Raw genomic sequence first — 24575 nt, forward strand, 5'->3', positions numbered from 1 at the left:
GGGGGTGAGCCCCTTACAGCCCAGTACCACACCATGGCCCATGGGGGGGCCCAGTACAGAATCATGCCCCAACACAGTGTCATGACCCATGGGGAAGCCTCGTTTGGGACTATGAGGACATCCAGAACAGCTCCACAGTGGGTCAATACTGCTGCTGCTGCGTGGGTAGTGTAGTTACCTCTCTGGGGATCTGGGACCACCTCCCAGCCCAGCAATCCCTCCTCGCAATAAGCTGGCAATCCAGACCCAAGAGCGGTTTCACACTCCAGGTCTGGGCTCTCGACCGTCTTGGGCTCTCTCCCGACCCCCAAATCGAGGTGATCACTCACTCTCCGTTTCCACGTCGTGGATGCCGACCGACTTGGTGTATTTCACTAGGTCCGAGAGGGCCCGGGAGAGCTTCATGGTCTTCTTCTGCCGGCTCGTCCTGCGGGAACGGGGTGGAGGGGGGCTGTGGCCGGTTTTCTCTGTCTCCCTCTTTAGCTCCACTGTCTCTATCCCTTCCAGAGCCCTGGGAATCTTGGCCAAGCCCGGGATCAGCCTGCAGCTACCCCTGCGTGACTCCTTCCCACCCCAGGCGGGTTTAGGAGGGACCCTCCTCTTATGGGGTGGGGAACGGAAATATGGAACTGTCCCGTCCTCTCAGAAATGAGCGGTCACCTGCTTAGGTAAGCGGTCAGGTACTCCCCAGAGCATCTCAGACGCTAGAACACTGAATCAAGCATCTGGCTGGAGGGTCCCATGGGCAGAGAGCTGTAAGAGCTTCCCTCCATTTCTCAGAGGACCCCACTCTCCCTGGGCCCTAATCTCTGCCCCTCCTGCCCGTCCTCTCCATCGCCGTCCCCATGGGGCACTCACCCCCGAGCTTGACTCCCCTGGCTGTCCCGGTCTTCCTCGCCTTCTTCCAAGCTCGACGTCTTCTTCAGCTTCCCTGCTTTCTTCTGATTGATGGGAGGGAGGAGAAGAAAGCCGTCACACCCCGCCAACCCCTGTGCTCAGGTTAAGCTGAGCTTTTCCACCCAGGTACGGGAGGAGCCCCACAGAGGGTGACACAAAGTCGGCTTAGGGGCCTCAGGGCCCCAGGGTTGAAGTTGTGTGTGTGTTGGGGGGTGGGAGGTAGTGTGGCCAAGTGGAAAGAACACTGGGCAGGGATTTGGGAGACCCTGGTCTAGTCCTGGCTCTGCCACTGCCCGCGTATGTGGTCTTGGGCAAGTAACTTCCCAACTCTGGACCTCAGTTTTCTCATCTGAAAATAGGGCTATGATACCTGTACTTGTTCCCTCTTACTCCAAGTGGGATGGGTCTGTATCAGACTTAATTATCTTATATCTACCCAAGTGCTTAGTTCAGGGCTTATTATTATTAAGTGTTGTTGAGTCGTTTCTGATTCATAGCGACTCCATGGATATACTTTCTCCAGAACGTCCTTACCATATAGTAAATACTTAATGAAGATAATGATATTTGCTGTATTTGTTAAATGGTTATTTAGTTAATGCTCAATTAATAGTAAATGCTTAATGAACATAATTATTATTATTCTTAAAAAGTATTGTGGTATTCGTTAAGCGCTTACTAGGTACCATGCACTGTGCTAAATGATGAGGTAGATACAAGATAATCAGGTTGGACACAGTCCTTGTCCCACATGGGGAACACAGCCTACGCAGGAGAGAGAAAAGGTAATGAATCCCTCTTTTACAGATGAGAAAATTGTGGCCCAGAGAATATAAGTGACTTGCCCAAGATCACCCAGCAGGCAAGTTGTGGAGCCTGGATCAGAACCAGAGTTTTCTCGTTTCGAGGCCTGGGTTCTTTCCAATAGGCCATGATACTTCAGCGTGGCTCAGTGGAAAGACCACGGGCTTTGAAGTTAGAGGTCATGGGTTCAAATCCCGGCTCCGCCAATTGCCAGCTGTGTGACTTTGGGCAAGTCACTTCACTTCTCTGTGCCTCAGTTACCTCATCTGTAAAAAGGGGATTAAGACTGTGAGCCCCCCATGGGACAACCTGACCACCTTGTAATTTCCCCAGTGCTTAGAACGGTGCTTTGCACATAGTAAGCGCTTAGTAAATGCTACCATTATTATTACCACAATGCATTAAACTCATGAGTTCCCAACCTAAAGCCAAGTATATATGTGTGGTTTTGTTTTTTTTTTTGGGGGGGGGTGGTACTTTTTCATTCCCTGGCTCTCCTGCAGCAGAGGGACAGGCTGTCAGGTTTGGGAAAGGTGAGGGGGTTGGCGTCTTTCTAATATGCCTGTGGCTGGACACTTCTCCCCTCCTGACTCCTCATGTCAAACGAAAGCTGCTGTCTATGGGGCCAGGCACCATCTCAGCCGGATTGCTCTTACTGTCTGCTCTCTTCAGCAGCTAGCGCTAGTGCTCCACTCATGCCACCTCCTCTCTGCCCCATGGACTCTCTGCCTCGGCCCCCGGCCCTTCTCCTTACCCGGAACTCGCTCCCCACCTTAGTTTCTCCCAACCACAGCCCTCCTATCCTTCACGGCTTCCTACCTAACAAACCCCCTCTGCACAGAGGTCCTCCCTGTTTCCCGCCTGGACATCCTCGCCACCCTTAGCTACCCTCGATCCCCGACCACCCCCGGCCACCCAGACTAAGCCTCTGTGTGTTCATGGACTCATGAGCTGGTTTCTGTTTGTTTCCCTGTTTCCACATAATAATAATTGTGGAATTTGTCAAGTGCTTACTATATGCCAGGCACTGTTCTAAGCACAGGGGTGGTTACAAGCAAATTGGGTTGGACACAGCCCCTGTCCCATATGGGGTTCACAGTCTGAATCCCCATTTTACAGATGAGGCCCTGAGAATTGAAGTGACTTGCTCAAGGTCACAGTAGATAAATGGCAAAACCAGAATTAGAACTCAAAAAAATGCAGTTGTGGCCCATCCACCTCTCTATCAAACAAAAATTCCTCAGTACTGGCTCTAAAGCACTCCATCACCTTGCTCCCTTCTATCTCACCTCACTCCTCTCTTTCTACAATCCAGCCCTCAGACTTTGCTCCTCCTGGATCTCCCTGGATCTCACCTGTCTCACCGCTGACCCCTAACCCACATCCTACCTCTGGCCCGGACTGCCCTCCCTCCTCAAATCTGACAGACAATTACTCTCCCACCCGTCAAAGCCTTACTGAAGGCATATCTCCTCCAAGAATTCTTCCCAGACTAAGCCCTACTTTTCCCCATCTCCCACTCCCTTCTGCATTGCCCTGATTTACTCACTTTGCTCTTCCCCCCTCCCAGAGCCATACCACTTATGTACCTATCTGTAATTTTATTTATTCATATTGATGCCTGTCTCTCCACCTCTAAACTGTAAACTCATTGTGGCAGGGAATAATAATAATAATAATAATAATAATAATAATAATGGCATTTGTTAAGCGCTTACTATGTGCAAAGCACTGTTCTAAGCGCTGGGTTGGATACAAGGTGATCAGATTGCCCCACGTGGAGCTCACAGTCTTAGTCCCCATTTTACAGATGAGGTAACTGAAGCTCAGAGAAGTGAAGTGACTTGCCGAAGGTCACACAGCAGACATGTGGCGGAGCTGGGATTCGAACCCATGACCTCTGACTCCAAAGCCCAGGCTCTTTCCGCTGAGCCACGCTGTTTCTCGCTGCAGGAATGTCACTGCTTATTATTGTATTATACTTTCCCAAGCACTTAGTGCGGTGCTCTGCACACAGTAAGTGCTCAATAAATACAATTGAATGAATGAATGAGCTTCTGACACATCTATTCACTACTCCATGCTGCTTCCATGGGTGTTTCATGGCTTGTGTCCGTTCTTGGACTCCAGCCCGGGGGTTGTGCCACCCCTAGCCTCCCAAGGGCCCAGATAAAGGGGCCCAAGGCTATACACCTTACGGGTTCTGTTCCCCCTCCCATCCACCTCCCTGTCTCAGTCCTCCCTGCCCACCACCTGCCCGCCCAGCTAACCTTGCGCTTAGAGAAGCTGCCCATGATCGAACGGGCGGGCCGCTTGCTGGCTCCCGAGTCTTCTCCGGACTCCAGGTCGTCTTCAGTTTTACTCTGGCCCGGTGAGAGAGACACACACACACAACACAGAGACGCCCAGACACGCGCAGAGACACCAGGCCCGCACAGAGACACCAGACAGATAGGGAGACACCCAGACATGTCCAGATATGCCCGGAGAGGCGCAGAGACACCCAGACACACCCAGAAATGTTCAGAGGCACAAAGACACACACAGACATAGACATGCAGTGACCCGCCCCCACCACAAACACACACAGAGACATGCAGAGACAGAAGACACATTTGTGATTGTGGGGTTGGGATCAGGGGCAGTGGAAGGGGCAATGCTGGGGGGCAGAGAGTTTTTCCACATCCTTATCACGGGGTTGCGGTCCAGCTCTCTCTCCCTTCCAACCCTCCAACTCTCCAGGGCCCAGGACTTTGAATCCTCTCCTTTCTAACTTCCCATAGCTGGAATGAAGGGGTCACTGGCCCTCGACATCCTGACAGCTGGAATCTGGAAAGCACTGCCCACATAGATGAGAACCACCAGCCCCCACTGCCACCCCCTCAGTTGGCACCTGTGATGCAGCCCCAGTGAGAAAAGCTGGTTCAGGGGGTGTCAACCTGTCCAAAGACAGAACAGTCCAAAGGCCAGGATGAGCTGAGGCTCATATCACCATTAGCAGTATTTACTCTAGACTGCCAGGCACCCACCGTGTGCAGAGCGCTATGGCGAGCACTTGGGAACTGACAATGAAAGGCGAAGACACTGACTTAATAATAATAATTATGGTCTTTGTTAAGCACTTACTACGTGGCAGGCACCGTACAAAGCACTCGGGTGGCTACAGGATAATCAAGTTGCCCCATGTGGGGCTCATAGTTTTAATCCTCATTTTACAGATAAGGTAACTGAGGCACAGAGAAGTTAAGTGACTTGCCCAAAGCCACACAGCAGACAAGTGGCAGAGCCAGAATTAGAACCAAAGTCCTTCCGACTCTCACGCCCGTGCTCCGTGCACTTCACCGTGCCGCTTCAGCTTGATCCCTTCTGGTGATGCGTTCACCCTACGGAAGCACCTAGAGATGGGTTGGTGGACAGACCTCCCTCCCCGCCTCACCGGAGAGCTCACCCAGTCCCTGGGTAGCTCCGCACAGCCCGGGGAGTGATTGTGCACAACCAGGAATTTGCCATCGTCCCCCCATCACTAACCAGCCAACAAATGGGCCCCCAGGCCTGGGCCAAGGCAGACTCACCCTGGTGCTCGATTCTGGGACCCTACCATTTGACATGGAGAGCCTGGTGCTCAGACCCTGTCATCTCTAAGAAGTGCTTTAGGCAGGAGGCTCCCCATCCTGGCCCCTGGCCCCCTCTGCCATCTTTAAATGGTGCAGGGCTCATGGCCCTCTTGACCAGATGGGCATGATTACTGAAAGTGGGCAGAGGCCACTAATAATAATAATAATGGCATTTATTAAGCGCTTACTATGTGCAAAGCATGTTCTAAGCGCTGGGGAGGTTACAAGGTGATCAGGTTGTCCCATGGGGGGCTCACAGTCTTAATCCCCATTTTGCAGATGAGGTAACTGAGGCATAGAGAAGTTAAGTGACTTGCCCGAAGTCACACAGCTAACAATTGGCAGAGCTGGGATTTGAACCCACGACCTCTGACTCCAAAGCCCGTGCTCTTTCCACTGAGCCACGCTGCTTCTCTAGCCTCAGATTCCTCTTGGCAGAGGTCTGGGAGGGAGTGGGGACAGCAAGTCTGCCCCCGGAACTTCCGCCATTGTGCAGACTTCTGACCACTGCCCAGAGGTGGGCTGGGGAGGGGGCCTTTTTTTAATGGTATCTATTAAATGCTAATTATGTTCCAGACACTGTACTAAACACTGGGATAGAATCAGGTTGGACGCAGTCCATGGCCCACATGGGACTCCAAGTCTTAATCCCCATTTGACAGATGAGGTAACTGAGGCACAGAGGAGTGAAGTCACTTCCCCAAGGTCCCACAGCTGACAAGTGGGGAAGCTGGGACTAGAACTCAGGTTCTTCTGAATCCCAGGCCCTTGCTCTATCAATTAGGCAACTGTTTGGACAGGGTTTCAGGAGACTGAGAGCCCCAAGAAAGACCATTTTCTTTCCAGGCTACTTGCTGCCCATTGTTGCCCTGTCTGCCCCATGGGAGAGAGTGTGTGCACACACTCACACCCATAATCCCCAACCCCCTCAACACACAAGAGCACACACATGCACCACACAAACGTGGTGCTGGGCCCATCCTTGGGAAGGGGCCGCTCATAGCGCAGGGGAGGCTTCTGGATAGCAATGCCCACGGAGGAGGCAGGAAGAGGATGGATCCCTTCAAATGCATGTGGAAATTAGGGAAAACAAATCATCAGCTGTAACTGGATGACAAAAGTAATAATAATGACGGTATTTGTTAAGTGCTTACTATGTGCCAGGCACTGTTCTAAACGCTGAGGTAGATACAAGCAAATTGGGAAAATACTGGTGGCAGAAACAGTGGTGATGGAGCCCTGGACCACACAGCTGGAAACATCGAGCCACAATCGCAAGTGTCAGGGGACCGTGGGCTGGTGCCCTCGGCCCCCCACAACTCCCTTGGTAACGCGAGCTAACCTTATTGCCCCATCTCACCATCTGACCGTCTGTGTACCTTCACCCGCGAGATCCAGGAGCAGCTCTCACTCTTTGTTTTCGATCGAGTTTCCAGAAACAATCCTAGCCCCTGGGAGGGACCCCAAGGGGACATCTTGTCCAGCCCCCCTGCCTCTGCGCATGTGACTGAGCCCCTAAAGGGCAGATGGGCCTGCAAAAGCTCTGGGGATGTAATAATAATCATAAATGAGAATTATGGGGATTTGGTAAGCGCTTACTACGTGCCAGGCACTGCACTAAGCTCTAGGGTGGATACAAGAAAATTGGGTTAGACATAGTCCCTATCCCACGTGGGGCTCACAGATGAGATAACTAGACACAGAGAGGTGAAGTAACTTGCCCAAAGTCACACAGCAGACAAGTGGAGGAGTCAGGATTAGAACCCATGACCTTGTGACTCCCAAGCCTGGGCTCTATCCACCATGCCATGCTGCTTCTCCCTCGGTCACTTATTCCAGGTCTTTATTTCCCTGACTGACAGTTTGTGTCCAGCTTCAAATACCTCTCCCCTGAGGGTGCTGGGTCTGATAGATCCAAAGTAGGGCTCCAGCCTCAGTACCTAAGAGGTCTGCTGCCCAGATTATCTTTGTCCAGAAATGCTCTGGGCATGTCACTCCCTTCCTCAAAAGTCTCCAGTGGTTGCCTGTCAACCTACGAATCAAGCCAAAACTCCTCACTCTCAGCTTCAAGGCTGTCCATCCCCTCGCCCCCTCCTACCTCACCTCCCTTCTGTCCTTCTCCAGCCCAGCCCGCACCCTCCGCTCCTCTGCCGCTAACCTCCTCACTGGGCCTCGTTCTCGCCTGTCCCACCATCGACCCCTGGCCCACATCCTTCCCCTGGCCTGGAACGCCTTCCCTCTCCACATCCACCAAACTAGCTCTCTTTCTCCCTTCAAAGCCCTACTGAGAGCTCACCTCCTCCAGGAGGCCTTCCCAAACTGAGCCCCCTTTTTCCTCTCCTCCTCCCCATCCCTCCCCCTGCCCTACCCCCTTCCCACAGCACTTGTATATATTTGTACAGATTTATTACTCTATTTATTTTACTTGTACATATTTACTACTCTATTCTTTAATGGCATTTATTAAGCTCTTACTATGTGCAAAGCACTGTTCTAAGCGCTGGGGAGGTTACAAGGTGATCGGTTGTCCCACGGGGGGCTCACAGTCTTAATCCCCATTTTACAGATGAGGTAAATGAGGCCCAGAGAAGTGAAGTGACTTGCCCAAAGTCACACAGCTAACAAGTGGCAGAGCTGGGATTTGAACCCACGACCTCTGACTCCAAAGCCTGGGTTCTTTCTACTGAGCCATGCTGCTTTGTCAATGATGTGCACATAGCTATAATTCTTAACCACTTTGGGCTACACCAAATGAGAAGCAGCATGGCTCAGTGGAAAGAGCATGGACTTTGGAGCCAGAGGTCATGGGTTCGAATCCTGGCTCTGCCACTTGTCAGCTGTGTGACTTTGGGCAAGTCACTTAACTTCTCTGGGCCTCAGTTACCTCATCTGTAAAATGGGGATGAAGATTGTGAGCCCCACGTGGGACAGCCTGATCACCTTGTATACCCCCAGTGCTTAGAACAGTGCCTTGCACATAGTAAGCACTTAATAAATGCCATTATTATTATTATTATTATTATTATTATTTATTCTGGCGGTTTTGACACCTGTCTACATGTCTTATTTTGTTGTCTGTCTCCCCCTTCTAGACTGTGAGCCCATTGTTGGGTCTCCATATGTTGCCGACTTGTACTTCCCAGGAGCTTAGTACAGTGCTCTGCACACAGTAAGCACTCAATAAATACGATTGCATGAATGAATGAGTGCAATCAGGGAATCTGAGGAAAAGGGAGTGGATCCAGGGCAGCAAGAACCTCGGGAGTCTCATATGGCAGGACTTTCTGAGAAAGGGGTCCTACGGGCTGGCCAAGGGCTCCTGAGCCGGCCAGAGGCTTGGGAAGTTCTGGGAAAGTCTGTCCATCCAAACCTGGGGTTCTTGCAAGAAATCATGTAGGCGAGGGAGCTGGATCAAAGGGGAACAGGTCCAGGGGGGTTGACCCACAGACTCACAGACACATGCGCCACACCCCCCTCAAAACTTGATAGACACACGCTTTGCCTACCCTACCCACAGACCAGTTGGAGGCCCCACGTCCTCGCCTTGCTTTCTGCCCAGTGAGGTGGCTTCTTTAGGAGAGGCTGCTAAGCCCCTGGGGGCCATTGCAGAACAGATTTCAATTTCACGGTTCCCCAAAGCAGGAGGCTTCGATCACCGCCATCATCCATCACACAGCCACATTTGGTAACAGCCCCAGAGACCCGTAACCATCGACATCCTGCTCTCCCCGAGGGTCTGCGAAACCGCCTTCCGACTCCCCGATGCCAGTCAATCGTCCAGCCACCCAGCAGCCCAGGGGCGGGGAGGAGACAGAGATGGACTGAGAGACAGTGGCCAAGGCAGGCATGGGGAGAGAGGGAGTGGAGAAGAGGGAAAGATGAAGATGAAGGAGAGGAGCAGGGGAGGCGATACAGTCACAGAGAAACTGAGGCTTCTCTTTATCCCAGTTTCCTCATCTGTGAAATGGGGATTCACCCTCTCCCCTCTATTTAATGATAGCATTTATTAAGTGCTTACTAGGTGCAAAGCACTGTTCTAAACACTGGGGAGCTACACGGTGATCAGGTTGTCCCACGGGGGGGCCTCACAGTCTTAATCCCCATTTTACAGATGAGGTAACTGAGGCACAGAGAAGTTAAGTGACTTGCCCAAAGTCACACAGCTGACAATTGGTGGAGCTGGGATTTGAACCCATGATCTCTGACTCCAAAGCCCGCGCTCTTTCCACTGATCCACATTGCTTCTCGAATTATTTAATCTCTAATCTCCTCTATTTAGACTGGGAGCCCCATGTAGAACATGGACTTTGCTTTATCTTGTATCTACCCCAGTGCTTAGTACACTGCTTGACACATAATAAGCACTTATATGTCACAATGATTATACTTATTATCATTATTATTATTACAGGGAGACAGAGATGGAGAGGGCTATTGATTTAGGGCCATAGACAATGCTCTGTTCTTTGCAGCCTGGGACTCTGTCTCCAACAGAGGCACAAGGAGGCTGGATATCCACCCTTACGATTAGGTACAGACCACCAACCCATGTAACTCTCCCCTCTCCGTTTCTGACTGTCCCTCCTGTGACGCAGCATGGGCCAAACACTACTGACTGTCCCCTTTCCATCCCTGACTCTCCCCCAGTGACCTAGGACAGACCATTCTACACCCCCAACTCTTCCCTTTCTATCTTTGATTCTCCCTGCAGTGATACAGCACAGAACCCCAATACCCCGACTCTCCCCCAGTGACCCAGCACAGATCACCCAACACCCTGGACACCCCCTTTCTAACCCTGACACTCCATCTAGTGACCTATTGCGGACCATCCAACATCTCTGACTCTCCCCTCCCCATCCCTGACCCTCTCTTCTCATTCCCTTCCATGGACCTTTCACCCGAGAATTGGGACGAAGCCGTCAGGAATTCTTCAACTCAGGGCCAGCTGCAGCTGTTCCGGCTGAGTTAGCCACTAGCTTCCGCTCTCAGATCAGGCTGTTCGTCTCCAGGGTTGCAGTGGCTCAGAACAGGGCTCAGACAGCATCCATTCTGGGCCTAGCAATGTAAGAGCTGCAGCCCTTGGCCAAGTTTGGAGGGCCCGGTCACCGGCCCCCAGAAATGCCTAACATGAGTCACCACAATTCAGATGGCAACCACGTGACCTGACCCTTCCAACAAAGCTGCTGTTTGGGACATGACTACCGTGGTGCTTGAACCAGACATTTTCAAGTTGGCCACCAGGTATGTGCAATGTCAGAAGATGGAAAAGACCTGGAAATGACCTGCAGTGCCTGCTCCCCAACCGTCCCCCACCCAACTTCCTCTGATGATGCATAAATGCAGTAGCCATCTTTAACTTTTCCATTCTGTGAAGGGAAGGGTGGCTTACGGAGGGGTGGGGGCCAGGGCAGATCATGTGGGGGTGCACATTGGAAGCTCAGGGGTGCAGAACTGACAACTCTCTGCCGATCATGGAGAATCTCCACGGTGAGCTAGCTCTGAGGTGGGTAAGCAGGACCAGCTCCATTAGCGTTGGTCTAGCCCCCACGACACCAGTGATCTAGGTTTCCCAGAGAACCTCAGAGCACAGCAGCATTTTCCTCCCACACTTCTCTCCAACAACTGTTGAGTATCCGGGGTCAAGACAGAATCAGACCCACCGCTCTCCTTCTCACTCTTCTTCCAACAGGACGATCCCCCTTCTGCTTCCAACAGCCCTCCACATCTTCGCAGAGAGAATTTCTCCCATTTTTTTGCCTCACCTGCTTCTCATTGGGCTCCAGACTCCAGGCACGGCATGCAGCCTTCTGATATCAGCGGGTGTGAGATATTTTTTTTTGCATTTTGGAGGAACCGGATTGCTTTCTAGAAATCTGTCTCTCCTTCTCTCGCATCCTCCCACGCTTCTGCCCCAGGCAGGCACTCTCCTGACCTTGATTTCCCCCTCATTCATTGGCAATGGGTGGGTGGCTGGGCAAGAGTGGCCCTTAGTGATAGTCACGCTGATCACAGGGAGTGAAAAGAGCTGGGCCACAAAGCCTTACTCCCCATTTTACAAGTGAGGTCACTGAGGCACAGAGAAGTTAAGTGACTTGCCCGTAGTCACACAGCTGATCTGTGGCGGAGCCGGGATTAGAAACCATGACCTCTGACTCCCAAGCCCGCGCTCTTTCCACTGAGCCATGCTGCTTCTCTAAAATTATATTAACGTCTGGCTCCCCCTCTAGACAGTAAGCTCACTGTGGGCAGGGAATGTGTCTGTTCTGTTATGTTGTTCTCTTCCAAGCACTTAGTACAGTGCTGCGCACACAGTAAGCACTCAGTGACTACGATTACCTGACTGACAGGGGCCTTAGAGTTACCCGCCTGCCAGGGGTGGTGGGTGGGCCCGTGACAGGGAGGGAAGGGCTGCTTCTAGGCTCACACCCCGAGGAGCAGCGGGAAAACACGCTGCCTGCCCACCAACCCACTGCTGGATGCTGATGGGCACAGCCAGCCAAGAGCATGGGCTGCCTGGCTGGTGGCATCCTGACTCTGAACTTATGTATATATGTATATATGTCCTGTATATATGTTTGTACATATTTATTACTCTATTTATTTATTTATTTTACTTGTACATATCTATTCTATTTATTTTATTTTGTCAGTATGTTTGGTTTTGTTCTCCATCTCCCCCTTTTAGACTGTGAGCCCACTGTTGGGTAGGGACTGTCTCTATATGTTGCCAACTTGTACTTCCCAAGCTCTTAGTACAGTGCTCTGCACACAGTAAGCGCTCAATAAATACGATTGATTGATTGATTGAACTTGGACAGTCCTCTCCCTGGGACAGCAGTGGGAGTTCCTGCCCTCTTGCTACAATCAATCAGATGAGGCCACTCACTTCCAGGCTCAAGGCCCTGTGTGGAAGCAGGGAAGCAGCCCCTGCCCTTTGGGGGGGTCTGGGGGTGCTGGACCAGCCAACCCAGGAACCCATTCAAGATCCTAGAGGCCCCCAGGAAATGGGGGAGTGTTACATTTGGAGGACAGCTTTCTGGCTTTGGATCAATCTATTGTATTTATTAAGCACTTACTGTGTGTAGAGCACTGTACTAAGCACTTGAGAGAGTAAAGTACAATAGAGTTGGTAGATATGAATCCTGTCCACAAGGAGCTTATAATCTAGCGTGTCCAAAAGCATGTGCGTTGGGAGCATGAGGAGCTCCAGGGCCCAGAACAACTCATCCAAGGAATACCAAGTTCACCAAGTCCTCCTCCTCCACACCACTCCCTGCCAAGTTCTCAAAGCTGAGGGTTGAGAAGCAGAGCCAGGAGTTCAGACCCTGGGGTCTCCAGGAAGCCTTCATCAGTGGGCCGGCCCAGCCAGAGAGCCAGGGGGTCACCCAAGGTGGGCAGTCTGCCCCAGCAGCATTCCTGGACTCCACGGTTCTCAGGCATCCAGGGTGGGGGCCCAGCCCAAATTCCTATCATCGATCCCCAGCCTCCTGGCTGTGGGGGCATTAGTGGGAGGAAGGCAGGCCCAGGAAAGTTAGTAGACAAGGGAAGGAGGTGGGCGAGGGGAAAACCCACTGCCAAATCAGACTTACCGTGGCTCTCTCTGCCATAGAGACTCCCAGATGCCCACATTTCTGCAATGAGAAAAGGAGGGGAGTGAAGGTCCCCATTCCCATACCCATCAGGAGGAGTGCTTTGCCCAGTTCCCCGCTCCAAGAGGGTGCACTCAGGGTGCCCACCTGATCTAGAATAAGAAAGATTCCAGCCCAGAAGCAGGTGCAGGGATTGAGGGGGGTGCAAAGTGGGGAGGTGGGAGATGGGACCAATAGGAACACTTTCTTGGGAGGGTAGGAGGTTGAAGAAGATGGGGTATACACACAAACACACACCCATGCACACACACAACCTCAAGGAGACAGCTGGTCCACCCAGAGAAACAGAAAAGACTGGAAACACAAGAACGTTGGAAAAGCACAGAATCTGCAACGGCTGCTTCACCTTGTTGGCTTCCGCTCTCTGGCCGAGTTTCCCAGTAGGTGGCAGAGTGGAAACGGTAAAATTATTGGGGTCCTCACAGTCGCGGATTTTGGATTCCTTTATCAGCGAGTCAAGCTTCTTCTTGGCGATGTTCTCTACTCGCTTCCGATTGGTGGAAGCCTAGTCGTGGTGAAATACATGGGTGAAAGTGAGTGGGGTGGACGGTCTCTGGGGTCCTGCATGGGGCCCAGGGAGAAAGTTGGTGACTCATGTGAGGAAAAAAAGAGGAAAGAGAAAGTTGGGGCTCAGGGGGCACAACCAGTGCGGCCTTCCACTGGCCTGGTGGTTTGATGACCCATTCTCTCCGTGCCGATATTTCCCATGGCACAGGGAGGCTCCCCCGTCCACCACGGGGCCCGGCACAGCCCAACAGGGGCAGGGCAGGGACAGAGGAGGGCTACAACTTTCTATTCCCAGAACAGTGCCCCTCGAAACCCAAATGGAACGAAAGGAGGTAGGGTTCCAGGGTCTGTGCCAGCCCTTTCCTGGGGCAGAGAGGATCCACCCCACTGAAACCCACACATACACACAGATCAGTCCATCATTCTCTGTGATTGAGTTTAGCGGCCAGCAAAATCTGTGGGGGCGGGGGTGGGGGCAGTCCAGGGGATTTCCCAGGGAAAGAGCTTCTTCTCCACAGCCCAGCAACCCTCCTGGCCACTGGGCTGACAGTGGGGAGGAGGCCAGAGAGCAGGAAAGGTGAAAGGTCTGAGTCCCCACTAACCCCCCACTCCCTGGACATGCAGTAAGCTCCCCAGATGGCCAAAGGTTCTTTATTCATTCAACATATTTATTGAGCACTTACAGTGTGCAGAACACTGTATTAAGCACTTGGGAGAGTACAATATGATAGACACATTCCCTGGCCACAATGAGTTTTACCCATCTCAACCCCCCCAGAAAGCCAATCTCTCAGAAGAAGAGCCCCCAACTGCCTGATCTCTCATGCTATCCCGATTGGATTACTGCATCAGCCCCCTCTCTGATCTCCCATCCTCCTGTCTCTCCCCACTTCAGTCTATACTTCACTCTGCTGTCTGGACTATCTTTGTACAGATACGCTCTGGGCATGTCACTCCCCTCCTCAAAAATCTCTAGCAGTCGCCTGTCAACCTACGAATCAAGCAAAAACTCCTCAGTCTAGGCTTCAAGGCTGTCCATCACCTCACCCCTCCTACCTCACTTCCCCTCTCTCCTTCTACAGCCCAGCCTGCGCCCTCCGCTTCTCTGCTGCTGACTTCCTCACTGTACCTCGTTCTCGCCTGTCCCGCCATCGACCCCCAGCCCATGTCCTTCCCCTGGCCTGGAATGCCCTCCCTCCGCACATCCGCCAAGCTAGCTCTCTTCCTCCCTTCAAAGCCCTACTGAGTGCTCACCTCCTCCAGGAGGCCTTCCCAGACTAAGCCCCCCCTTTCCTCTCCTCCTCCCCATCGCCCCCCTGCCCTCCCTCCTTCCCATCCCCACAGCACGTGTATATATTTGTACAGATTTATTACTCTATTTATTTTACTTGTACATATTTACTATTCTATTTACTTTGTTAATGATGTGCATATAGCTACAATTTTATTTATTCTGACAGTTTTGACACCTGTCTACATGTTTTGTTTTGTTTTCTGTCTCCCCCTTCTAGACTGTGGGTAGGGACAGTCTCTATATGCTGCCAACTTGTACTTCCCAAGCGCTTAGTACAGTGCTCTGCATACAGTAAGTGCTCAATAAATATGAATGAATGAATTATTCCTTTCCTATAGACCCCTTAGACTGCCTGGGAAAGCAGAAGAGGATGTGGGGGTGCTGAAGGGCCGGGTTCCACTTTTCCAAGGGATGTGATCACATCTCTAAGTTTTTCTGCCACAGGTAACTGCACCCAGATGTGCAGTCACCCCATTACACACACACAACCACACACCCACTCATCACAGAGATTCTTAAAGCATCGAGGCCTGTCTCCAGCTGGGTTTCCCCTCAATATCCTCCAAGGGGGCATCCTGGCCCCTGCCTTCCCTGGGTCAACCAGGAAAGAGCCCCCCTCCCCCCCCAACATACAATACCTTCCACTGTGTTCGCATGCAACAAGGGGCAGAAAGAAGAGAGAGGCACTGGTCAAACATCACAGATCTCAGCAACCCCCTTCCGCCCCCCAAACCCGAGGAAACAGCCTGAATCCTGCCTTCCCTTGCCGAAGGTTCCTATCTGAGGGGAGTTGGGGTACAGGGGAATGCCCTCAGAGAACCCCTAGGACTGAAAGGGTTAATCCAGACTAGGCCAGGCTAGGCCAGGAACCGACTCAGGTGCTCCAAGACCAGCAGAGGAGATTGTAGCTCACAGACCAGACATCGGGATACTCTGTTTGCCCTCTTAGCTCTGAGTGGAATGGAAATAATAATACTAATAATGGTAATAATACCTCGAATTTGTATTTTATTTTTCCAGAGCACTTCCAGACTCTTCTGAGGTAAGGAGAGGCAGGCTTATTACTCCCATTTTATATTTGAGGAAACTGAGGCCCAGAGCACTTAAGTAACTCACCCATGATCACTTGGCAGGTCAGAGGTGGAGCTGGGATTAGAACCTGGATCCTCTGACCACTAGCTTTGTCTTCTTCCCACTAGTCCACACTGCCTATATTGTCCAAAGAGGAGACAGTGGGCACCTGGGTCTCCCGGGTAGATGAGGGTGTGGGAGCTGCTGCCAAGCATGGGGCAGACTAGGCTGCTAGGGACTGAGAGACTAAACCTCATCCACAAAGCTCTTGGGAAGGAACAAAGGGAAGTAGATCTACTCCCAGGGGATGGAATTGGAAGCTTGCAAGAATTTAGGATGGGGAGCGGGAAAGGTTTTCTCTACCAGAGTCCCCGAGAAGCGTGAGTTCCCGGCGGATTGCCTCTCGGCTCTGTGTCGGACCCAGGCCAGGCTGAGCCCTGGGAGCTGACCAGCTCATCCTCGTTCTGTGGCTACCTCTTCCCCCAACGCGCTACATCTGCCAAGTAGTCCCCTCTCTCCACCCATCAATTTGCTGCTGGTTTAGCTATCACTGCTACCCACCTATCCTAAGGACCGCCCAGCCTCTCCCAGCCCCTCATTCTAACTGGCCTGGCTCTAGCTTCTTTCTGGCCAGTATCTGTGTCCCGGAGTCTGCTCTGCACCCCCTCCCCTCAACTGCTTAAAGGTGGGACAGCCCTCTACCACCCCACCTCCCCCCAGAAACAGACTCCCCCATCCTCTGTGGGGCAGGCCCTTGTGGAAACCGCATCGCCAGTCGGACTCACATCTCCGTTCACCAGCTTGCAGTCTTCATCGATCTCATCGGCGCTGTCCTCGTCCGAAACGTCCCCTTCCTCCGCATCCTCACTGATGGTGGCCGGAAGCTTTTTTCCCTAATGATAACAACAATAACAACAATGACTGTGGCCTTCTAGGCTATAAGCTTATTGCGGACAGGGAACCTTTCTACCACCTCTGTTGTATTTTATTCTCTGGAGTTAATACAGTGCTCTGCACACAGTTAGTGCTCAACAAATAGCACTGATTTAATTTTTTTCAGCACTTATTATACACCAAGACCTGCATTAAGTACTGGGTTAGAGACAATATAATCAAGTAAACATAGTCCCTGTCCCACATGGGTTCACATTTATTTATTACTCTATTTATTTATTTATTTTACTTGTACCTATCTATTCTATTTATTTTATTTTGTTAGTATGTTTGGTTTTGTTCTCTGTCTCCCCCTTCTAGACTGTGAGCCCACTGTTGGGTAGGGACTGTCTCTATATGTTGCCAGCTTGTACTTCCCAAGCGCTTAGTACAGTGCTCTGCACACAGTAAGCGCTCAATAAATATGATTGATTGATTGATTCACATGCAATTTTGGGCAAATAAATTAACTCACCTAGTCCTCAGTTACCTAATCTGTAAAATGGGGATAAAAACTGTGAGTTCCATGTGGAACAAGGACTATGTCCAACCAAATTTACTTGTATCTTCACCAGTCTTAGTACAGTGCCTGGCATACGGTAAGCACTTAAACAAATACCTTTTTTTTTTTTAAAAAAAAAAAAAGGGCATGGCAGCACAAGCTGTGTGGGCTGAGGCAGCACCAGCCAGGCAGCCAGGAGACCCAGGTTTTACTTCCTGCCCCTGGCTTGTTGTGTGACCTTGAGCAAGTCTCTTAGTCTCTTTGGGTCTCAGTTTCTTCTTCTGTGAAATGGGGAGAATTCTACCTACTGCTTCCTACCTCACAGAGCTGAGGGGAGGATGCAGTGAGGCAGTTGATATTAAAGTAGTTCGGGGAAATAAATGCCCTCAAAAGATTCTGGGTTTTATTATCCCCTTCCACTTCTGTCCCCCTTCCCAGAGGGCCCCACATTCCCAAGTGATTTTGAGACATCACCAACCTAGCTGAGGAGGCTTGCAGGCCTTCCTCAGCTCTTCTTCCTCCCTGCGGGCCACATAGCATAAACCCAGTCACCTTGAGGAGTTTCTGGACTTCAGGGAGCAAGACCACCCTGTTGTGGATCCCCCAGCAGGCTCCTCCCAGTCCTCCTGCATCCCACAGGTGTCCCCAACACCCCTCCCCACGACGAGACTCTGCCCTGCTGATATGAAATGTCTCTAATTTGTAGAAAGCGTTTAAAAATGGGAAAACCAAGACCAAGAGAAGTTAAACAAGCAGCTCAAATCATGCAGCAGACCACAGGTGAAGCTGGGACTAGAACCTGAAGCTGGGACTAGAACCTGGGGCTCGCCTTGCCCACTTTTCACGCCATCCAGCTCGGAGCCGGAACCTGATCCTGAAAACGGACGATGGCAGAGGAGCAAAGCAGTGGCAGAGGAAACTATAGTAGCGCATCCCGGCCGGCCCACTGACGTCTGACACCCAGGCCCCCACTGGGCAGCGAGAGTCAAGGGCCCTAGGGGCGGCGAGAACGAACCCCACCTTGACGAGGATCTTCCCCTTCAGCGTCTCGGGTGAGGGGAGCTGAGTGGCATCCTCCCCGCTTACGGCCGGCAGGGTCAGCTTATCGCCCAGGATGTCGGTGAGGTACTGGGCCATCTTTTTCTGCTGCAGGACACTGCAGTGGTTCTCCAGGGACAGGATCACAGGATAGCTGAAAGACCCCCGACAGAGCCGGGTTGGAGGTGGGGGGGGGAAGGTTATCATTATCATCTTATTGTTATCATTATCATCTTCCTCTTTCCTGATTGGCTCTCTGGCCCAAAGCCTCACTCCCATGTCACCCCAAACTCCAGGCCGATGGATTCTTGCTGAGCCTGTCCACCTTGAGGAATACTCTGGGGGTAATTGATCAGTCAGTGATATTTACTGAGTGCTTACTATGTGCAGAGCACTGTACTAAGTGCTTGGGAAAGTACAATAGAATTAGCAGGCATGTTCCCTGCCTGTGCTCCTTCTTTCAGAAACCTCCATCACTGAAGGCCTCTCTCCAGAAGGTGGAACCAAGCCTAGAACTAAGACCACCTGATTCCCCAAACTGTACCTTTTCCACAGCTGAGCTGAGCCACATTCCTTCCCCCCCAACCCCCATCCCTAATCCACTTTAATGTCTGTCTTCCCCATTAGACATACCTACTGACTCTGTTTTACTGTACTTTCCCAAGTGCTTAGTTTAGTGCTCTGCACACTGTAAGCACTCAAATGCCAACGATTGATTGATTGATTATCACTGTGGTCTTTATTAAAGACTTCTTATGCACCAGCCATTGTGCTAAGGCTGATAAGAGGTAGTCTGATCAGGCTCCATCCCTGCCCTACACAGGACTCATGGCCCTGGAGGGAAGGAGGGATGGAGAGTGAGAATCTTATCCCCAATGTACAGATGAGGAAATGGAGTCCCAAGTGACTCCACCAAGGTCACACACAGCAGGCCAGTGGCTGAGCTGGGACTAGAACCTAGGTTTTAATTGCCAACCTTCTCAATGTGCCTCGATCTCACCTATCTTGCTGCCCACATCCTAACTCTGTTCTGGAATGCCTTCCCTCCTCAAATCCAACAGTTACTCTCCCCAGCTTCAAAACCTTATTGAAGGCACATCTCTTACAGGAGGCCTTCTCTAAGCATCCCCTTTCCTCTTCTCCCACTCCCTTCTGCATCACCCTGACTTGCTTCCTCTGCTGTTAGCACCCCCCCACAGCCCCACAGAACTTATGTCTGTATCTGTAATTTATTCTTTTATATTAATATCTGTCTCCCCTACTCTAGACTATAAACTCGTTGTGAGCAGGGATTGTGTCTGTTTATGGTTGCATGGCACCCTCCCAAGTGCTTAGAACAGGGCTGTACACATTGTAAGTGCTCAATAAATACAATTGAATGAGTGAATGAATGACCCCGGAGGCTACGCTTCCTCCTGCCCTCATCACTGTGGGTGCCAGCATCTACTCTAGACCCCAGCTTAATCTGCATCAGAGCCACCTAGACCACGTTTCCTCTATCCCACGATCCAGTTCAAAGTCGGCTCCCCTCACCGACAGACACCCTCTTCATTCTGCTTCCAGCCAGCTCTTTAATGAAATGCCACTCTGTTTTTAATTCCTAAATTGCTATCTGCCCCGCCATCAGCTGTACCTGTCCCAGTTCACTGTACCTCGTTCTCGCCTGTCCCGCCGTCGACCCCCTGCCCACATCCTCCCGTGGCCTGGAATGTCCTCCCTCCACACATCCCCCAAGCTAGCTCTCTTCCTCCCTTCAAAGCCCTACTGAGAGCTCACCTCCTCCAAGAGGCCTTCCCAGACTGAGCCCCCTTTTTCCTCTCCTCCTCCCCATCCCCCCTGCCCTACCTCCTTCCCCTCCCCATGGCATATATTTGTACAGATTTATTACTCTATTAGTTTACTTGTGCATATTTACCATTCTATTTATTTTGTTAATGATGTGCATTTAGCTTTAATTCTATTCGTTCTGACGTGACACCTGTCTACTTGTTTTGTTTTGTTGTCTGTCACCCCCTTCTAGACTGTGAGCCCGCTGTTGGGGAGGGACCGTCTCTATATGTTGCCAACTTGTACTTCCCAAGCGCTTAGTACAGTGCTCTGCACACAGCAAGCTCTCAATAAATACGATTGAATGAATAAATGAATCAGCGCTCCTCTTCCCCGCGACGCAGCCCGTGAGGCTCATTTTTACAAAAAGAGAATGTAGAACTGACAACAGAGGTGGGGGAAGGCATCTTCTATTTCCAGAACCTAAATTGGATTTTTTTCTTTTTCCCAAGGTAGGCTCTGATGAGAGGCAGCAAGTTGTGCCTGGCTGGGGCCTTGGAGGGGGGGATGCACCCTCCAGGATAATGAGGGCAGAAGCCGCGCTCGGCGCCTGACACTTGGTTACTGGATTTGTGCCGGGGCTGCTTGTCACTGTGCATCAGAGAGCGGAGGAACGGCGGGGAAGAGGAGGGGCCATTCCACCCACATACCTGTAGCGGCTCAGATCGAAAGCTCAAAAGCTCAGGTCAGTTTTCTTATGGCCTTAAGTCCTCGCCCTCCCTCTCTTTCCCAGGTCAGGGGAAGCAGGGAGGCAGTGTGGCCCGATGGAAAGAACATGAAGTCAGGAAATCTGGGTTCTAATTCCAGCTCTGCCACTTGCCTGCCATGTGATCTAGGGCATGTCACAATCTCAGGGTGCCTCGGTTTCCTCATCTGTAAAATGGGGATGAAATAAGTGTTCTCCCTCCATCTGGGAGTTTGGTGTGGGGCAGATACTGTATTCAATCGGTATCAGTAGCTCAGTGGAAAGAGCATGGGCTTTGGAGTCGGAGGTCATGGGTTCAAATCCCAGCTCCGCCAATTGTCAGCTGCATGACTTTGGGCAAGTCACTTAACTTCTCTGTGCCTCAGTTACCTCATCTGTAAAATGGGAATTAAGACTGTGAGCCTCCCGTGGGACAACCTAATCACCTTGTAACCTCCCAGCGCTTAGAACAGTGCTTTGCACATAGTAAGTGCTTAATAAATGTCATTATTATTATTATTACCTCAGCATTTAGCATAGTGCTTGGCACATAAGATGCATTTCATAAATACCATCGTTCTTCTTCTAATTTCTCCAGCAGGACTGTGGGCCAACACTGCTCACTACAGGCTGTCCACTCTCTCGAGTGGATTATCCGCTGCCTTGTGCGAGGCACTGTATTCAGTACTGGTTTAGCTACAAGCTTCTCAGGTTGGACTCAGTCTCTGGCCCACCTGGGGTACATGGGGTTAATCTCCATTTTACAGATGAGGGAACTGAGGCACAGAGAACTCAAGTGACTTGCCCCAGGACATACGAGAGACAAATAACCATCATTATTATTCACCCCATTCCCTGGAGGGCAGGAGCCCGTTGTTGGCTAGGGACCGTCTCTATATGTTGCCAACTTGTACTTCCCAAGCACTTAGTACAGTGCTCGGCACACAGTAAGCGCTCAATGAATATGATTGAATGAATGAATGAGCTGTTGGACGGTGAGGGTGGTCTGAACAGTAATAGCAAAAGATCTGCTTTTTTTGTGAGTAAAGGGCAGACCCATCGTGGGCAGTCTGTCCTCCCGGGAGGCAGGGGCATGGACAGGTTGCCCCCTTCCACCTCACGATTCACGAGCACCTACTCACTCGTTCTTGACGAAGGCGTATTTGTTAATGGTTTCAATGACGTCCTTAAACAGGATCTTGGAGGTCAACGTGTAGCCGTGGTGCACGATGGGTTCTCCGTCTGGTCCGTCCCAGCAGTCCACTGTGGCGGGCCGAAAATCGGGGGAAATAGTCAGTCATCCCCCGGGGCTCCGGACCCTGACTTGGCCTGGAAGGACAGCTGTCCTGGTCACCAGTGCCCACAAGCCTCTCTCCCTAGACTGTAATCTCATTGTGGGCCAGGAAAGAGTTGGTTTATTGTTACATTGTACTCTCCAAGCTCTTAGCACAGTGCTCTGCACACAGAAAGCGCTCAGTAAATCTGACTGACTGACTCTCCCTCCTTGCCGCTCTCCCGGGCAGACCTCCACCCAAAAGCAACCATTTGGCCTGGAACTCAGCCCCTACTCCCCGTTCCCCACCAGCAATCTCCTTTTCCCCCTTCTGATCAGAATAAGTGGTTTGGAGATGGTTCTAACCCCCTAATAATAATAATAATAATAATGGCATTTATTAAACGCTTACTATGTGCAAAGCACTGTTCTAAGCACTGGGGTAGATATAAGGTAATCAAGTTGTCCCACGTGGGGCTCCCAGACTTAATCCCCATTTTCCAGATGAGGTAACTGAGGCACAGAGAAGTGAAGTGGCTTGCCCAAAGTCACACAGCTGACGAGTTGTGGAGCCATGACCTCTGACTTCAAAGTCCGGGCTCTATCTGGCTGCTCACAGCCTGCTGTGTGAAGAGATGACAGCTCTAGACTGTAAGCTCACTGTGGGCAGGGAATGTGTCTGTTTATTGTTATACTGTACTCTCCCAAGTGCTTGATACAATGCTCTGCACAAAGTAAGTGCTCAATAAATATGATCAAGAGATAGCAGCAGGGGGCAGGGAAGTGGGCCTGATAGCCATATTCCTGAACAGAGGAGGCTCCAGCCCACTGCTACCGAAGCAGCGTGGCTCAGTGGAAAGAGCCCGGGCTTTGGAGTCAGAGGTCATGGGTTCAAATCCCGGCTCTGTCACTTGTCAGCTGTGTGACTTTGGGCAAGTCACTTCACTTCTCTGTGTCTCAGTGACCTCATCTGTAAGATGGGGATTAAAACTGTGAGCCCTCCATGGGACAACCTGATCACCTTGTAACCACCCCAGTGCTTAGGACAGTGCTTTGCACATAATAAGCACTTAATAAATGCCATCATTGTTATTATTACCACAGAGGAGGTCACAAGACCTTACATATCAATGGCACTCTTCACCAGCTGACATGCTCTGTCTCTCCCAAGCTCACTTTCAAGGTTAACCGCATTATTGCCTCTTCCACCTTCGACCCATCACCCCTGTTGTTTCCCAGGCCTCCCACTCCATCAATCAGTGGTATTTATTGAGCACTTACTGTGTATACAACCCTGAATTAAGCACTGATCCCACCACAGCTATCCCTGTTTTCACAGCTCTCCTGAAATTCCACCTCACTCTCCTCCTCCAGAAAGCATTCCCTGGTTAATTTCTAAGATCCCAAGTTACATCAGCCCAACACCCACCTTAACACTTGGGAATTAATAATAGTAACTGTGGAATTTTTTTAATTTTTTAAGCGCTTACTATGTGCCAAGCACCATATTAAGCCCTGGGGTAGATACAAGATAACCAGGTCCCATATGGAGCAGAACAGGTATTGAATCCTCATTTTGCAGATGAGGGAACTGAGGCACAGAAAAGTTAAATGACTTGTCCAGGGTCTCACAGCAGGCAAGTGGCAGAGCGGAGATTAGAACCAAGGGTCTCTGACTCTCAGGCATATATTGTTTCCACTATGCCACACTGCTTCACAAGGAATTTTGTGCCATACCACACCACTCCCAGGCACATGTGTATTCAGCTGTACGTCCCATGATTTCTTCCGCTATTTCGTCCTGACATTCCTGCCACTACCTGCTTTTGTCATTGTTCTCCTTCCTGCTCTCTCTGTCTAAATCATTGCTGTCCTTTCGATTTTCTCCCTTATGTTGTAAAACTCCCAGAGGGCAGGGCAATAGCTTCTGCCGTACTTTCCCAAATACTTAGGATTTTGCAGTCAGTAGACTCCCCTGTGCTGGGCAGCAGGGGAATGGAAGAGAGTCGAGGACTCAGGTTTTCTGCGTGGAAGGTGGCAATGGTAAACCACTTCTGTATTTTCTTTTTTTACCAAGAAATCACTATCAGAATGATTGCAGGCGGGGCATTCTTGATGTCGCTATGGGTTGGAGAAGATTCGATCGCATAAGACAAGACAAGATATTGAATCCACTGGACTGTAAGCTCCTTGTGGGCAGGGTTCACGCCTACCAACTTTATTTTACTGTTCTCTCTCAAGGGTTTAACAGAGCTCAGAACACAACGCTCAATACGCTGAGAAGCAGCATACGTTGAGAAGTAGCTTGGCTTAGTGGAAAGAGCACAGGCTTGGGAGTCAGAGGTCATAGGTTCTAATCCCGGCTCCACCACTATCAGCTGTGTGACTTTGGGCAAGTTGCTTCACTTCTTTATGCCTCAGTTACCTCATCTGTAAAATGGGGATTAAGACTGTGAGCCCCACATGGGACAACCTGAT

General features: G+C 51.0%; 1 protein-coding gene across 1 annotated transcript in view; it reads right to left on the reverse strand.

Annotated features, from left to right (window-relative positions):
- The window catches only part of LOC119928668 (1-phosphatidylinositol 4,5-bisphosphate phosphodiesterase eta-2-like), a 129508-nt gene that overhangs the window by 28381 nt on the left and 76552 nt on the right, over positions 1 to 24575 (reverse strand). The window contains exons 8-16 of the mRNA XM_038747137.1: positions 21967 to 22087; positions 18295 to 18466; positions 16625 to 16732; positions 15407 to 15412; positions 13314 to 13472; positions 12908 to 12949; positions 3972 to 4064; positions 859 to 941; positions 330 to 427 (exon numbers count right to left, since the gene is read on the reverse strand). Coding sequence (XP_038603065.1) covers positions 330 to 427; positions 859 to 941; positions 3972 to 4064; positions 12908 to 12949; positions 13314 to 13472; positions 15407 to 15412; positions 16625 to 16732; positions 18295 to 18466; positions 21967 to 22087 — 882 coding nt within the window. The remainder of the gene's footprint in view (positions 1 to 329; positions 428 to 858; positions 942 to 3971; positions 4065 to 12907; positions 12950 to 13313; positions 13473 to 15406; positions 15413 to 16624; positions 16733 to 18294; positions 18467 to 21966; positions 22088 to 24575) is intronic.

This window comes from Tachyglossus aculeatus, chromosome 5 (assembly GCF_015852505.1).
Source record: "Tachyglossus aculeatus isolate mTacAcu1 chromosome 5, mTacAcu1.pri, whole genome shotgun sequence".
In the NCBI taxonomy this organism is placed as follows: Eukaryota; Metazoa; Chordata; class Mammalia; order Monotremata; family Tachyglossidae; genus Tachyglossus; species Tachyglossus aculeatus.